This window comes from Hyla sarda, chromosome 13 (assembly GCF_029499605.1).
Source record: "Hyla sarda isolate aHylSar1 chromosome 13, aHylSar1.hap1, whole genome shotgun sequence".
Taxonomy (NCBI): domain Eukaryota; kingdom Metazoa; phylum Chordata; class Amphibia; order Anura; family Hylidae; genus Hyla; species Hyla sarda.
In genome coordinates, this window is record NC_079201.1 from 16,595,064 (window position 1) to 16,612,154 (window position 17,091).

At 44.2% G+C, this 17,091-nt stretch overlaps 1 protein-coding gene across 2 annotated transcripts; it reads right to left on the bottom strand.

The window, feature by feature from the left end:
- On the bottom strand, positions 1 to 12,740 carry AAR2 (AAR2 splicing factor). Of its 2 annotated transcripts, none has more exons than XM_056549963.1 (5): positions 10,863 to 11,077; positions 9,247 to 9,790; positions 7,056 to 7,273; positions 6,198 to 6,427; positions 1 to 1,944 (listed from the first exon to the last, which is right to left on the bottom strand). In XM_056549963.1, the coding sequence occupies exons 2-5, from the start codon at positions 9,786 to 9,788 to the stop codon at positions 1,720 to 1,722; spliced, it is 1,215 nt and encodes a 404-aa protein (XP_056405938.1). In that variant the 5' UTR covers positions 9,789 to 9,790; positions 10,863 to 11,077; the 3' UTR covers positions 1 to 1,719. The 2 variants fall into 2 exon arrangements, with proteins under 2 accessions (XP_056405938.1, XP_056405936.1); XM_056549961.1 differs by lacking the exon at positions 10,863 to 11,077 and adding an exon at positions 12,615 to 12,740 and having other exon boundaries at positions 2 to 1,944.
- Positions 12,741 to 17,091: the final 4,351 nt, after the last annotated feature.

Consider the following 17,091-nt stretch of genomic DNA (forward strand, 5'->3'; position numbering starts at 1 on the left):
AGCTGGAGTGTCACAATTTGGAGATCTAGGGACTATAAGAAGCAAGTGCACTTTTAATATTTCTAAGTAAAGCAGCGCCCCCTGGTGGAAGATTTAGAAGTCAGAATAAGCAGTTTCATTTTTTTCACAAATTTTATAGGATAGGATTAAGCATTTGATCCCAAAGGTGAGTGCAGCTCTCTCCATGGATACAAAAAAGCTTTACTGGGAGAAGATCATATCTTGACAAACAATTACAAATGCGGCATAAGTAACATCGGTTCACAAGTGCATTCTGTGTCACACTAGTATTCCATATCCAAATGCCCAGTGAGACGTAAAGGGGTAAGCCAGGCTTTATTAACGTTTCACTATTGTGCATGTGATGCTAAGTTATGTATTAAAGGGGTATTCCAGGAATTTTTTTTATTTGACTATGCTACAGGGGCTGTAAAGTTAGTGTAGTTCATAATATAGTGTCTGTACCTGTGTGTGACGGTTTTCTCACAATTCTTCTGTGATTTTCACCCCAATATTTATTTTTACCAGCATACAAAATGACTGTTGTCTCGGATTTTCCCCAGCTTGCAATGCGGCCGAGACCTGACATCACTAGTCAGCTGATGACAGGGAGCCTGTCTGCTTCAATGGGTTGAGCGATCGCTTGGTGGGAGAGAGATAAATCTGCAACTAATGCATTAGCTGTAGGCACCCTGATTGAAAACCACAGGTCTTTTGAATGGATGCAGCTAATTTATGTTTCAATGGGTGGGGTGGCTGATGCGTGGGAGGGAGAAAAATTGAATTCTGGGATTTGTAGGCAAAGAAGGAAACACGAACAGGATATACCAGTTCAGAAAAAGCTAGCCACGGTATTATGGTAATCTCACAACATAGCCATTTAGCCCCAAGACAAGCGCAGATCATTACTAAGCATGTCCATTACTATCTGCCAGGTACGTACTAAAATCACCGTATGGTGGAGAACCCCTTTAAGTGCTTTACTTGCTCTACATGCATGGGGGGAATCCAGCTGTATGTGCCACTGCCCATGTGATCAGCTGATGTCTCGAGCCGAACAGGATCCTGGGAAAGGATCGAGACAACAGTCATCAAGAGTCCAGAGAATTACTGAACCTGGGGGTACCATAAAATCACAAAAAAGGGATTGATCCATCCTACACATGTAGGATAGGGGATAAGATGTCTAATTGCGGGGGTACCGCCGCCTGGTTCAGCACCGGAGGCTCGTGACATCACGGCTGCGCCCCGCTCGTGACGTCACGGCTGTACCCCCTCAATGCAAGTCTATGGGAGGGGGCATGATGCCCGTCATACCCCCTCCCATAGACTTGCATTGAGGGGGCATGGTCATGACGTCACGAGCCTCCACCCCGCATTGCCAGTCATCTGGGCACCGGATGTCTGGGGTGCCGCAGCAGAGATCATGGGGGTCCCCTGCGATCAGACATCTTATACCCATCCTTTGAATAGGGGATAAGATGTCTAGGAGCGGAGTACCCCTTTAAGACATAAACTTGGTATCACAGGCATGATAGCGAAGAGGTAATAAAACTTGGATAACCCCTTAAAATGTTTGGGAGACAAGTCTTTGGTAGCCAAATCCCATGTATGACTTCCATTCAGGATACAGTGCCGAATAGTCTCTGATTGTGAATTTCTCAGCACCACAACTGTAGGAGTCAATAAACCAGGAGAATTTCGTGGACCCTATGACAACTATGAAGGGGAGGAAATTTCGGTATTTCCCTCTGGGTGCACAGTTTGATCTGTATTAATAGTGTTTTCCCAGCCCTCGGGCAGCTGGACAACAAGAGGGGCAGAGTCCAGAGGATCCTCTTCAAAGTCCCACTGAAACCTCTTGGTGAGATGGGAGCGGAAGCGGAGAGCTTTCTTCCTCAGGTCTTTAGGGGTGGACGGGGAGCACAGGAATGAGAAAAGGGCCTGAGAAGATAGACAAAAGCAGATAGTGTACAATCAAGTGGTTTGTAAGACATTGCTATCTATTCCTTATTTGCAGGAGTGTTATCCGAGCCCAACAATCCTAAAAAGAATTTTATACTAGGGTGACTCGTTTTTACACTTTTTTTTTTTTTCTCTGACTGAATGCTAATACCTGGTAAAAGTTTCCCACCTATAAAAGGCCAAATCATGGGCAAAATTTGGTTCCGAGCAATATCTTCTGTCTCCAATATAAGCTTCACATTTTACATGGAACATGTCTTAAAGGGGTACTCCACTGCTCAGCATTTGGAGCAAACAGTTTAACGTTGAAGCTGGCAGCTCGTGACATTATGCCCCGCGCCCTCAATGCAAGTCTATGGGAGGGGGCGTCACGCCCCCTCCCATAGACTTGCATTGAGGGGGCAGGGCGTGACTCCATGATGGGGCGGGGCTATGATGTCACAAGCTCTCGGGGCTGGCTCCAGCGTTCGGAACAGTTTGTTACAAACGCTGAACAGTGGAGTACCCCCTTTAAATTTTGTCTACTCTCAATTTTGAAGCTAAGGATTATACAGAAATCATTACCTGGGATAATTCAGATGTCACCTCACCCTCCTGTGTTCCGACGTGTTTCCAACAAACAACTCATACACAAGCTTGGTAACACAGTGCCAGCCAGGGTGGTGTTTTATTATTACCCATACTTAGAGTGGCAGTACAGTGGTCCCTCAACATACGATGGTAATCCGTTCCAAATGGACCATCATTTGTTGAAACCATCGTATGTTCAGGGATCGGTGCAATGTAAAGTATAGGACAGTGGTCTACAACCTGCGGACCTCCAGATGTGGCAAAACTACAACACCCAGCATGCCCGGACAGCCAACGGCTGTCCGGGCATGCTGGGAGTAGTAGTTTTGCAATATCTGGAGGTCCGCAGGTGGAAGACCACTGGTATTGGAGGTTATACTCACGTGTCCCCGCCGCTCCGGACCTTCACCACTCGTCACCGCTGCCCTGGATGTCGCCTTCCATCGCTGTCACTGCGTCCCCGAGGTGTCCCCGATGCTCCGGCAAGGCCTCTGCTTCCCTGCCATCCTCGCTCTCCGTCGCCGCCATCACGTCGCAACGCACGCTGCTCCTATTGGATGACAGGACGGCGTGCGCAGCGACGTGATGACGACGATGGAGAGCGCCGACGATGATCCCAGAGGATCCCGAAGAGGACGCGCCGGAGCCCCGAGGACAAGTGATCGTCAGCGGACCACACGGGGCACCGTAAACGGCTATCTGGTGGCAGCTGAAGCAGTCTGCGCTGTCGGATAGCCGTTTATGCGATGGCCCCGACATACAAAAGCATCGTATGTTGATGCTGCCTTCAACATGCGATGGCCTCCGAGAGTGACCGTATGATGAAATTATCCTATGTCGGGGCCATCGTAGGTCGGGGGGTCACTGTAAAGAGAACTGCAAAACTTACTGTAGAGGTGTCCACGAGAGTATGTGGTCAAGAGGTAAGTCATCGCCAAATTTGATCTACTCTCTTATTCAGACAGGCCTTGCCCAAATTTGACAATAAGGCTCACACGATGGAATTTTCGTGAGTATTTCACACAGAAAGTCCGCAGCAGCAGAGTCCCATTGATTTAAATGGGATTCTGCTGTGCTGTGCACACGGCGGAGTTTCATCTCCCACGGAAATCCAAACTCCGGAGTCCACATATGTCTATTCCTTGTGGAGTCCGCACAGAAATGCATTGCTGTCTATAAGACAGCGCATTTCCAAGCGGTCCTAGCATCGGTATGTTCTGCTGGCGCTCTGCTGTCGGAGGAACGTCCTCACAGAAATTTTTCGTCCGTATTCCACCGTATAGACATACACTTAAGACCAATTTGTTCCCATTTTCACTGCTAAAGACAACTTAGATTAGGTCACACGAGGTCTACATATGGTTGGTTGGTTAGGTAGGGCTTGGGAGGAGCCCAAAATGCAGCCACCTCCACATGGTGGCCTCTGAATCACTTGACACACTACATTATTATCATGTGGGTGAGAAGCTGCATAAGAAATATTTTCTGTATAATTCAAGGGTCATTTCCTATGTAAAACACTAAGCTCATAGTGGAGACGAAAAATATTGTCTGATTGGAACCAAATTTTGCATGTAAATTGCCCTAGGATTTGATTACAGACACGTCTTCATACATGGATTAGCTCTTCATGGCAAATTATACATGTGAAGCTGTGTGTTTGCATGATTAGTTAATATGTTACACATATTCTACATTAAAGTGCACCTGTTATTTATAAAAAAATAAAAATAAATAATAAAATTGAAATGTCAGACATGCCAAAAATTATTTTTTTGTTTTTTTAATCTGTCAAGGTCTCAGTGCAGAGACCCCAAACGAGCACTAGAATGGGCTTGTTTCCCCATCTTGCCTTAATCTATGTCCTGCTTCACAAGATGGCCCCACAGACTTATAATGGGGCTCCAGGATCCACTGATCGATTGAGGTGGAGACCCTGACAAATCAAAACGGGGGCACTTAAAGCCCATGTACGCCCTTGCTGTCTGGGACTTAATGACCAAGGGCATGCATGTACGCTCTGGAGCGTTAAGAGACTATGATGCGAGCACAAGAGCTTCACAGGCGGTGAATGGCGGCTATCAGTAGTCGGGCATCGGTGATCCCACTGCTGCCCACCATTAAACCTTTAGGTTCAGATGAGCAGATTTTCGCAGTGTATTTTGCTGCGGATCCGCCGCTGAAGAACCTCTATATGTTGCCTTTACATTTGCCTGCTCGGAACAGCAATACGCTGCTACGAGCAGACACACTGCGATGTGCGAGTCGCCGCACGCATGCGCAGTATACTCACACATCGCGGCAGCTCTCGGCCTAGCTCACTGAGCAGGGGGAGTTGCCACGATGTGTGCGTATACACCGCGCATGGGCGGCGATTTGCACATCGTTTCAGTATTGCTGCTCCAAGCAGGCACATGTAAATCCACCATATAGAGGTCCTTCAGTGGCGGATCTGCAGCGAAATCTGCTGCGAAAATCCGTTCATTTGAGCGTACCCTTAGACGCATCAGTTGTCTAGGATCCAGCATATTATTTCTGCAGGCTGGACGGGGAGAAAGCTGCAAGACGCATTCCTTAATCCAGCACTTACGGTTTGCCTGGCATCCAAATTGAAGCACAAGATAAATGTGAACAGTCCCATTAAATTGAACGGGATCACTTATACTATCGCTGCTGGATCATTGGGCATATATGAAGATTTTTTTTTTAAATCAACTTTTGCCAGAAAGTTAAAAACAGATTTGTAAATTACTTTTACTATTTAAAAATCTTAATCCTTCCAGTACTTATCAGCTGCTGTATGCTTCAGAAGAAGTTGAGTTGTTCTTTTCTGTCTGACCACAGTGCTCTCTGCTGACACCTCTGTCCATGTCAGGAACTGTCCAGAGCAGGAGAGGTTTGCTATGGGGATTTTCTTGTACTCTGGACAGTTCCTGACATGGACAGAGGTGTCAGCAGAGAGCACTGTGGTCAGACAGAAAGGAAATTAAAAAAGAAAAGAATTGGCAAGAAAAGCATGCATCAGCTGCAGTTTACAAGCTGTAGTTGTATCAGGTATTTTGCTACAAGGTTGTGCAAAGAATTTCTTAAAAAAAAAAAAAAAAAATTATATATATATATATATATATATATATATATATATATATATATATATACACACACGATTTAGTCATACTGTATGAATGCAGAGCTACTGGTTACTATAAACCCTTCTGTTAATTCCCTTAAAATTCTATTCAGCGCCTACCAATTCCAGCAATATCTCCAGCCAATATGGCTGCCAATACAGCTCTCTCAGGGGCTGTTGCCCCGCTTACCCAGAATAGTATAAGGTAAATCTGCCTAGTTATCCAGCAATTACATCCTCCACTTCTATAATGCTTTCTTACCTAGAAAATGTTCAATTTGCGAAATTCCCAAAACTGGATGAATGCAGAACACAATCTAAGGATATTTAGTTGTTGGCAACAATACAAAAGGAGAAAGGGAAAGGACACTGCACAGAGTAGTGTTTCCCAACCAGGGTGCCTCCAGCTGTTGCAAAACTACAACTCCCAGCATGCCCTGACAGCCAAAGGCTGTCAGGGCATGCTGGGAGTTGTAGTTTTGCAACATCTGGAGGCACCCTGGTTGGGAAACGCCGGCACAGAGTATTAATATACCTGCAGAGTACTTGTCAGGAAGTTGTTCTGCGATACAATGTCTATGAAGAAGTCTGTGGGAACCTGTGCCAGCTGGTGATACAGGATGGAGATGACCTCATTGTACAGACCCGAATGCTGCAAGGAGAACGTCTCCGCTCGGCACAGGAGATTCAGCAGGTTCTTCCACTGTTCGAACCCCTCGTAGACGTTCCCCAAAAGGAAGCACACAAAGGCGAACTGCAGCTCGGCTAAAATGTAACAAGCGAGAATAGTTAGAAAATACAAGCACAGTGGTCCCTCAAGATACAATATTAAATCGGTTCCAGGACGACCATTGTATGTTTAGACCATAACTCTATGGAAACCTGGTAATACCCTCCTGTACTGTCGGGGGCGCTACCAGACACCAGTCAGTGCATACACTTCAGTAATACAGGTAAAGAGTAGTACAGAACATGTAATACCTCCCTGTACTGTAGGGGGCGCTACCAGACACCAGTCAGTGCGTACACTTCAGTAAGGCTGCATTCACACCTCGTTTTTTACATACGGGCGCTGGATCCGGCTGGGGGGGGGGGGGGGGGGGGAGGGGAAAATCGGACGCTCCCGTACCCCAGCCGGATCAGCCCGTGACTCCATTTACTTTAATGAGCCGACTGGAGTCAAAAGGTGACTCCGGTTGGCTCAGTTTTGACCCGTATGCGGTTACCTGACCGGACCTAAAACCGTAGCATTATATTATATTTATATATATATAGTATATACAGCCTTTGGCTGTCCGGGCATGCTGGGAGTTGTAGTTTTGCAACAGCTGAAAGCACCCTGGTTGGGAAACACAGATCTAATGACTAAAATTGTTTTTTGTATTATACCGACCTAGGATTTCCAGTGGATTCCCTGGATAGTTCATGTCAATTACTTGTCCGAGGGCATAAGACAGGTCCATGCTGTGCTCAGTAATCTCTGCAGGGGTGGCATTTTTGGGGTACATTTTCTCTGGTAGCTGGCTGAATCGGATTTCTGTTCCATCTTTCTGCTTCATTTGGGGGAGTCTGGACAAGCCTTCCTTATAGTTCTGGCACATGGTATCATACCTGTGTAAGGAATCAAAAATGGAAATATATATATATATATATATATATATATATATATATATTTTTTTTTTTTAACAATTTATTTAGATATTTGCCTTATCGGTGGGAGTCCAGCCATGGGACACCCATTAGTCATAAAAAAAAGGGTGCTGTGTCCTCCAGGTTAAAAGGAGTGGTGGATGGGCACTGGCATTACGGCCCCGTTCAAACTCTTTGGGGCTGCCGAAGATAGGCTAGTTCTGTTCTTGACTGTCTTTGTCAGCCCTATAGACATTGAATGGAGTGCACGTGCTCAACTACTGCTCCACTGTAAAGGGTGGCACCATACAATCGTTATTGAAATCGCTGAGGGACCCATCAGCCGGACCACCATGGATCAGTAATTATCACAAGGTGATACGTTCTGATTATGAGAAAGGCTTTTAAACTATATACAGAAGAAGATGATGCATTTAGATAGTTTTCAGGCCCTTTCCATTTTTCACATGTTGCAGCCTTGAGCGAAGATCAAAAATAAACATTATTGCACCCAATATTCCAGAATGGCAATGTGAAAATAGATTTACAAATCTGTAAAAAAAAAAAAAAAAAAAAATAATAATAAGAAAAAGGAAAACATTTTTTGTATGGACAGAGGTATCCAGACCCTTAGCTATTACACATTAAAGGGGTACTCCACTGGAAAACATTTTGTTTTTTAAATCAACTTCAGAAATTAAACAGATTTGTAAATTACTTCTATTAAAAAATCTTAATCCTTTCAATAATTATGAGTTGCTGAAGTTGAGTTGTTCTTTTCTGTCTGGCAACAGTGCTCTCTGCTGACATCTCTGCTTGTCTCGGGAACTGCACAGAATAGAAGAGGTTTGCTATGGGGATTTGCTTCTACTCTGGACAGTTCCCCAGACATGTCAGAGAGCACTTAGACAGAAAAGAACAACTCAGCTTTAGAAGCTCATAAGTACTGAAAGGATTAAGATTTTTTTAATAGAAGTAATTTACAAATCTGTTTAACTTTCAGGAGCCAGTTGATATATATATATATATATATATATATATATATATATATATATATATATATATATATATATATAAAAAGGTTTTTCCTGGATAACCCCTTTAATCCTTCCAGTACTTATCAGCTGCTGTATATTCCACAGGAAGTTCTTTGATTTTTGAATTTCCTTTCTGTCTGACCACAGCGCTCTCTGCTGACACCTATGTCCATTTTAGGAACTGTCCAGAGTAGGAGCAAATCCCCATAGCAAACATCTCCTGCTCTGGACAGTTCCTGGCACGGACAGAGGTGTCAGCAGAGAGCATTGTGTTCAGACAGAAAGGAAATTAAAAAAGAAAAGAACTTCCTCTGTAGTATACAGCAGCCGATAAGTACTGGAAGGGTTACGATTTTTAAATAAAAGTAATTTACAAATATGTTCAACTTTCTGGTACCAGGTGATTAAAAAAAAAAAATTTCTAGGGAAGTACCCCTTTAAATATTTAGCTGTGGGGCCTCCCATTTCTCTTGATCATCTCTGTGATGTTTCTCCACCTTGCTCAGAGGCATCTGTGGTAAATTCAACTGATTGGACAGGACTTGGAAAGACACAGCCCTGTCTATAAGGTCTCACAATGTATATCAAAGCAAAAAATAAAAAAAAAATAAAAAAAAAAGTTGTGAGGGGAAAGAACTGCCTGTAGAGATCAGATATGGAATTGTGTGGGAGCACAGATCTGGAGTACACAAATACATTTTTGCTGCTTCCCAAGAGCAGGAAACTTCCCAAGAGTTCCCCTATAACTTTTAAATGGAAAAAGTTTACAACAACCTAGGGCCTGGATAAGAGAGATGAACAAGAACCCAATGGATACTGTGGCTAAGCTGCAAAGATCCTATGTGCAGATGAGAGAAACTTCCAGAAGATCAACTATTGACACATCATCTACTTTACAAATTGTCCTTGTATATTTACCTGGGTAAGTTATGTTTGACCCGATCCTCTGTGAGAGTCATCTTCTCCATAGGTAAGACCTCTGGAAAGGAGCAAATGGTTCCACAGACTGGCTGAAGCTTCAGCACTGTTTCTTTAGATATGTGGTTGGTCAGTGACACCCAGCGGCGGAGACTTTCATATGGGTAGGGCCCTAAAGATGGGTCCAGTGATGTCAGCTGCTCACGTAGGTTTTCAGCTTCCTCTTGGCTCGCAGCCACCATCTCTTCTTCCTGAGGGTCCCAGCGCAGGAGACGGATTTCTTTTTGTTCCAAGTGAAAGAACATACCTGAACGTGGACCCGTTTCTTCAGGAGTTCCCCCTATTCTTTTTGCACTATAGTGAATAAAGTGAACCCCTGGAGGCACCATCTTTACGCCTTGGAATCGAGGGCCCACTTGCCAGCTGTTTGCGTCGATGCCAAATTCTGATCCCTCGGGTACGCCGAAGATCACAATTGTTGCTCCTTCAAAGAACAGCTGTCGTGCCAATTCGGGATCCATTTCTGTAGATGAGCTTGTCATATCTGCATTAAGAAAAAAAAAAATCATAACTGGGGGTGGATCAATCATAGTGCCACAAATTTAAAGGGAACCTGTTCTCAGTTTTATGCTGGCAGCGGGCAACGTAAAACTGGCGCAGGAAACATGATCCCGGCCCAATATGAATGACTCTGATAAGTCACCGGATGTTTCAGAGTAATCATAATTTAATAATGCTGCCAGGACCCAGGTAACTAGTCATTTAGGCCCCGGCAAAGAATGGCCCTTAAAAGGGGTACTCCGCTGCTCAGTGTTTGGAACAAACCGTTCCGAACGCTGGAGCCGGGAGCTCGTGACGTCATAGCCCAGCCGCCTCATGACGTCACACCCCGCCTCCGCAATGCAAGTCTATGGGAGGGGGCGTGATGGCTGTCACGCCCCCTCCCATAGACTTGCATTGAGGGGGCGGGGTGTGACGTCGTGAGGGGGCAGGGCTATGACATCACGAGCTCCCGGCTCCAGCGTTAGGAACGGTTTGTGCCAAAAGCTGAGCAGTGGAGTACCCCTTTAAGGTCTCTTTATTTTGTCTTTAACGGCCATTCTCATGACGGGGCACAGCGGTCCCAACGACTTTCATTTTCTATTATTGGGTCCGACAGGCGCCGTTGTTTTTTGATGGGAATAGCGGGAGAAAAAGACGGCGCAAGCAGTTTTTTCTTCCGCTATTTTCCCTGGCTCCCCTGACGGCCGTCACACTGCCGTGTCATAATGGCAGTGTGAATGGGGCCTTAGAAGGGCCCCGGCGGCTGCTCTCCATCACACCCTACCCCAGCATGAGTGATTCATCTCTGGCATGCTGTGAGTTATAGTTTTGCAACAGCTGGAGGCCCACTGGTTGAGGAACACTATGTTCCGACAAGACAACAACAACAACAACCACCAAGGTGAGCACCAAGTGTCTCACTGTAGTCTGGGAATCTAAAAAAGGTATTATGGTCCTAAAGGGGTTGTCCGGTTATTTAAAACTTCCCCTTAGGTGTCTGATCATGTCTGATCTCAGGGATTGTATTCATGTGACCCACCACTCAGTCTTCAGAACCGGGGCCCATTTCTTACCTCTGAGCGCTCCGAAGAACTGGTCTTGAGTGTGACGGCCTGCTCCTAAGACCAGTTCGTCTCGGAAGGTGGGGGCCGGACCAGTTCGTCTCGGAAGGTGGGGGCCGGACCAGTTCGTCTCGGAAGGTGGGGGCCGGACCAGTTCGTCTCGGAAGGTGGGGGCCGGACCAGTTCGTCTCGGAAGGTGGGGGCCGGACCAGTTCGTCTCGGAAGGTGGGGGGCTGACCAGTTCGTTTCAGAAAGTGGGGGCCTGACCAGTTCGATTCGGAAGGTGGGGGCCTGACCAGTTTGTTTCGGAAGGTGGGGGCCAGAGTGCTCAGGGGGACACTTATTCCCTAGCCACAGCATAGGGGATATGTTTTTAATAACCCGACAACCCCTTTAGGGCTATCAGAGCATGCTTGGAGTTGTAGTTTTGCAACAGCCACAGGTAGGAAATCACTGCTGCAGGAAAGCCTGATTGCAATGTTTTATTCTACTGCAGCACCCCCACAGGCTAAATAAAGCATTACACCGCAGACACTGTAATAAGTGCATTGGCTATTTTAAGGGTTTTTTCGGGGATTTAAAAAAAGCCAATACTTTCCTTGCTCCCTGGCGCTTCACTTCAGAGTCTGTGCAGAACTGATATCCTTCCCTCACTTGATAGAGGGGTGGACTGTGTCGCTTGGGTACGTACTAAGTTACGACTACCACTCATCCATACTGTGGTCAATGGCCGTGTCACGTTGCACTACACACCCCAGCAATAAGCCAGGGGAAAGCTATCTTACTGCGTTGACACGGACCTGCAAGTGGTCCTGGGTTCACACCACGTTTTTGCCATACTGTTTTCAATCATTTTTCTAAAGAAAACCGTATGGAAAAAAAATAAAAATAAACATATGGAAACATATGGGAAAAAGTAAACCGTATACCGTTTTTAAAAAGTGCATACAGTTCCGTCCGTTTTTATTTTAAAAAAAAACCATAGGTTTTTGAAAATGTTATTTGAAATAAATTCATTTTTTACAGTTTTAAACTTCAGGATGCAAATGCGCATGTGCAAAGTAAAAAACGTATACGGTTTCCCGTATGGAACCATATACATGTGCGTTTCCCATTGACGTCCATGTTAAAAAAAAAAAAAAAAAACACATGTGGTTGCAATACAATTTTTTTTTACCCGGAGACAAAAACTTTTTTTAACACGGTTTTGAGTACGGGGGGAAACGTATTGCAATCCAACCGTACGCCACCGGTTTTCAATTGGTTTGTCTATGTATACGGTTTCTACAATGAAAACGTATACGGGAACCGTACTTGAAAAACGTGGTGTGAACCCAGCCTTACAATGTGTGTTGTGTAATACTTTAGTTTCCCCTCTGGGGGCGCTGTAATAGAACTAAACACTTGCAATTGGGCATTTCTAGGGCAGTGGTTTTTCAACCTGTTGCAAAACTACAAGTCCCAGCATGCCCGGACAGCCTTTGGCTGTCCGGGCATGCTGGGACTTGTAGTTTTGCAACAGCTGGAGGCAGAGTTGTAGGCTACTTCCCAACAGATTAGTTCTGATCACTGTAGCATTACACTCTATGATCTTCTTATGTAACCATTACACTCTATGATCATCTTATGTAACCATTCACACATAACGCAGCGGTCAGGTGCGGTAGTGCTGAGCACAGAGGTGAAGCTCCCCCTGCATTCTGTATACACGCTATGAAATCCACCTCCCTACACACACAATAACTTCATGCACGTAATACTCACCCAGCGAGCTGTCAGCGTAACTTCCTGTGTGCAGCGCGATTATCTTCCCCACAGAAACGAAGACGCGGGGACTTGGGTTCCGCGCAGAATATCGTTCCTGGGCGGGCTGAAGATTTCCCGCGCTTTTTCCTGTCACAACGACGAGACAATATGGATGGATGTGAACTGCTGAGTGTGTGGAGATTATAGATGGGGTTTTAATATTGGCATGGGCATATTGTGGGCTCCTTGTATAGCAGGTAATGCAGAAAAGATAAAGACTCCCTCAGTACTTAGCTGATATTAATATTAGAAATACCGGCAGTGCAATGGCCGATATTTATCCAACCAATCCGCCAATTACTGGAATGTTCCACCATTTACTATACCAGTGTTTTTCCAACTAAAGCACCTCCAGCTGTTGCAAAACTACAACTCACAGCATGCCCGGACAGCCGTTGGCTGTCCGGGCATGCTGGGAGTTGTAGTTTTGCAACAGCTGGAGGCACCTCTGGTTGGGAAACACTTACCTATACTATATACTTATATCAAAATACAGTACTGGCGCAAAAAGGATTTAAACAGAGCTGCCAAGATACAACAAATAGTGGATCCCTGTACTTCCACTCAACAAAGATTAAAAAATACTACTATATAGTCCAACATGCTGGGAGTTGGTAGTTTTGCAACAGCTGGAGGAACCTCTGGTTGGGAAACTCTTACCTATACTATGTACTACTGCATAATCCAACATGTTGGGAGTTTTAGTTTTGCAACAGCTGGAGGCACCCCTGGTTGGGAAACACTTATACTATATACTACTATTTAGTCCAACATGCTGGGAGTTGAAGTTTTGCAACAGCTGGAGGCACCCCTGGTTGGGAAACACTTATACTATATACTACTATATAGTCCAACATGCTGGGAGTTGAAGTTTTCCAACAGCTGGAGGCACCCTGGTTGGGAAACACTTAACTATACTATGTACTACTGCATAGACCAACATGCTGGGAGTTGAAGTTTTCCAACAGCTGGAGGCACCCCTGGTTGGGAAACACTTATACTATATACTACTATATAGTCCAACATGCTGGGAGTTGTAGTTTTGCAACAGCTGGAGGCACCCCTGGTTGGGAAACACTTATACTATATACTACTATTTAGTCCAACATGCTGGGAGTTGAAGTTTTGCAACAGCTGGAGGCACCCCTGGTTGGGAAACACTTATACTATATACTACTATATAGTCCAACATGCTGGGAGTTGAAGTTTTCCAACAGCTGGAGGCACCCCTGGTTGGGAAACACTTATACTATATACTACTATATAGTCCAACATGCTGGGAGTTGAAGTTTTCCAACAGCTGGAGGCACTCCTGGTTGGGAAACACTTAACTATACTATGTACTACTGCATAGACCAACATGCTGGGAGTTGAAGTTTTCCAACAGCTGGAGGCACCCCTGGTTGGGAAACACTTATACTATATACTACTATATAGTCCAACATGCTGGGAGTTGTAGTTTTGCAACAGCTGGAGGCACCTCTGCTTGGGAAACACTTATACTATACACTACTATATAGTCCAACATGCTGGGAGTTGTAGTTTTGCAACAGCTGGAGGCACCTCTGGTTGGGAAACACTTACCTATACTATATACTTATATCAAAATACAGTACTGGCGCAAAAAGGATTTAAACAGAGCTGCCAAGATACAACAAAGAGTGGATCCCTGTACTTCCACTCAACAAAGATTAAAAAATACTACTATATGGTCCAACATGCTGGGAGTTGACGTTTTCCAACAGCTGGAGGCACCCCTGGTTGGGAAACACTTACCTATAGTATATACTACTATATTGTCCAACATGCTGGGAGTTGTAGTTTTACAACAGCTGGAGGCACCCCTGGCTGGGAAACTGACTTATACTATATACTACTATATAGTCCAACATGCTGGGAGTTGTAGTTTTGCAACAGCTGGAGGCACCCCTTTTTGGGAAACACATGGTATATAATACTATATAGTCCAACATACTGGGAGTTGTAGTTTTGCAACAGCTGGAGGCACCTCTGCTTGGGAAACACATGCTTTGACACTATAAAATTCATCAGTTTTAAAGATCCGTTTGATGTTCCGTTATGAAAACCCTGAAAATCGGCCATTAAACGTCCGTTACAAAATCCCATACGTCCGTTGTTCCCCTAACAGTAGTCTATGGGATTTTTGCATTATCCGTTTTAATCCGTTATAGTCCGTTATGAATAACGGACGTTATTTTGTGACGGAAGATAGTAATGGGAGATATAGTGCATGCGCTATTTCTTCCGTTCATTCTCCCGTCATAAAATAACGTCCGTTATTAATAACGGACTATAACGGATTAAAACGGATAATGTAAAAATCCCATAGACTATAAAGGGATTTTCTAACGGACGTATGGGATTTTGTAACGGATGTTTAATGGCCGATTTTCAGGGTTTTCATAACGGAACATCAAACGGATCTTTAAAACGGATGAATTTTATAGTGTGAAAGCAGCCTTACCTATACTATGTACTACTGCATAGAACAACATGATGGGAGTTGTAGTTTTGCAACAGCTGGAGACATCCCTGGTAGGGAAACACTTACCTATACTATGTACTACTGCATAGTCCAACATGCTGGGAGTTGTAGTTTTGAAAAAGCTGGAGGCACCCCTGGTTGGGAAACACTTATACAATATACTACTATATAGTCCAACATACTGGGAGTTGAAGTTTTCCAACAGCTGGAGGCACCTCTGGTTGGGAAACACTTACCTATACTATGTACTACGGCATAGTCCAACATGCTGGAAGTTGTAGTTTTGCAACAGCTGGAGGCACCTCTGGTTGGAAAACACCTATACTATGTACTACTGCATAGTCCAACATGCTGGGAGTTACGTTTTCCAACAGCTGGAGGCACTCCTGGTTGGGAAACACCTATACTATATACTACTATATTGTCCAACATTCTGGGAGTTGTAGTTTTGCAACAGCTGGAGGCACCCCTGGTTGGGAAACACTTACCTCTACTATATAGTTCAACATGCTGGGAGTTGTAGTTTTCGTTTGGGGCAGCTGCTGAGCCACAGGCTGTATCGGGGCATGCTGGGAGTTGTAGTTAGTAATTTAATAAAATAAAAAAAGCGTTCAAAAAGTTAGATGAAAACAATAATGGTCCTGTTAAAAACGATAGATCGGGGCGCAAAAAATGAGCCTTATACAGGCCGTATAAGGAGAAATAAAAAAGTGATAGGGGTCAGAATAGGACAAAATTTCCCCCGTATATGTGTACCCTGTGAGGTCACGCATATATAATTAATTATGCAAATGAGCATGGCTAGTATTTTTTTGCAAGAAAGGTGGTAACCCTAGGTGACACCGAAGCCTCCATATAACACTGTCATCCATATTCCCAAAATAAAATGTTTTAGTTTTTTTCCAGAGTGGTTTAGAACACTTAAGTATGGCTGGGTTCACGTCCTATTGGGTGCTTTACGTCACTGCTATAGGTATACTGCGGAGGGCACTTTTCACTTTAAAGGGGTTATACAGGATAAAAACTTTTTTTTATGTACCTGGCTCCGGAAAGTTAAACAGATTTGTAAATTACTTCTATTAAAAATTTTAATCCTTCCAGTACTTATGAGCTGCTGAAGTTGAGTTGTTCTTTTCTGTCTAAGTGCTCTCTGATGACACCTGTCTCGGGAACTGTCCAGAGTAGAAGCAAATCCCCATAGCAAACCTCTTCTACTCTGTGCAGTTCCCGAGACAGACAGAGATGTCAGCAGAGAGCACTGTTGCGAGACAGAAAACAACAACTCAACATCAGCAGCTGATAATTATTGGAAGGATTAACATTTTTTAATAATCCAGATTCTGGCGTCTGCAAAAAGGAATAAACTTGTCTTTTTTTTATTTTTTTTTTGCGCATTACGCTCGCAAACGCATTGCTGTCTTTGAGACGGCGCTTTTTCGAGCGGTCCCAGTGTACTAGTGTAAAAAAATTATAAAATGGTCAAAAACTTGAAATAAATCAATAAAAATTTTAAATGCCCATTTTGTACCCTAAAATGTGTAAATGTATCGGCGCGGGCGTAAATATCCGAACTATCAAAATATAATGTCAATGATCCCATACTGTGAACAGCGTAAACGTAAAAAAAAAAAAAAAAAGTCCAAAATTGCTGCTTTTTTGTCACATCACATAAAAAAAATTGTAAAAAATTATTAAAAAGTCACATATACGCATAAAAACTAGACACCAAATTTTGTAGCATCTGCCCTTGTTTTGACATTTACATAACCATTACATCAAAGCGGAATCCGCTAGCAGAAATCATTGAAGTCAATGGTAAAAAAAAATTCCGCCCGACATCGTTTTCACGCTGAATTCGCACGCAATTTGTGCGGAATTTGCGTGCAATTTGCACGGAAATGGCTGAAAAAACCTTCACTTCTTTCTCCT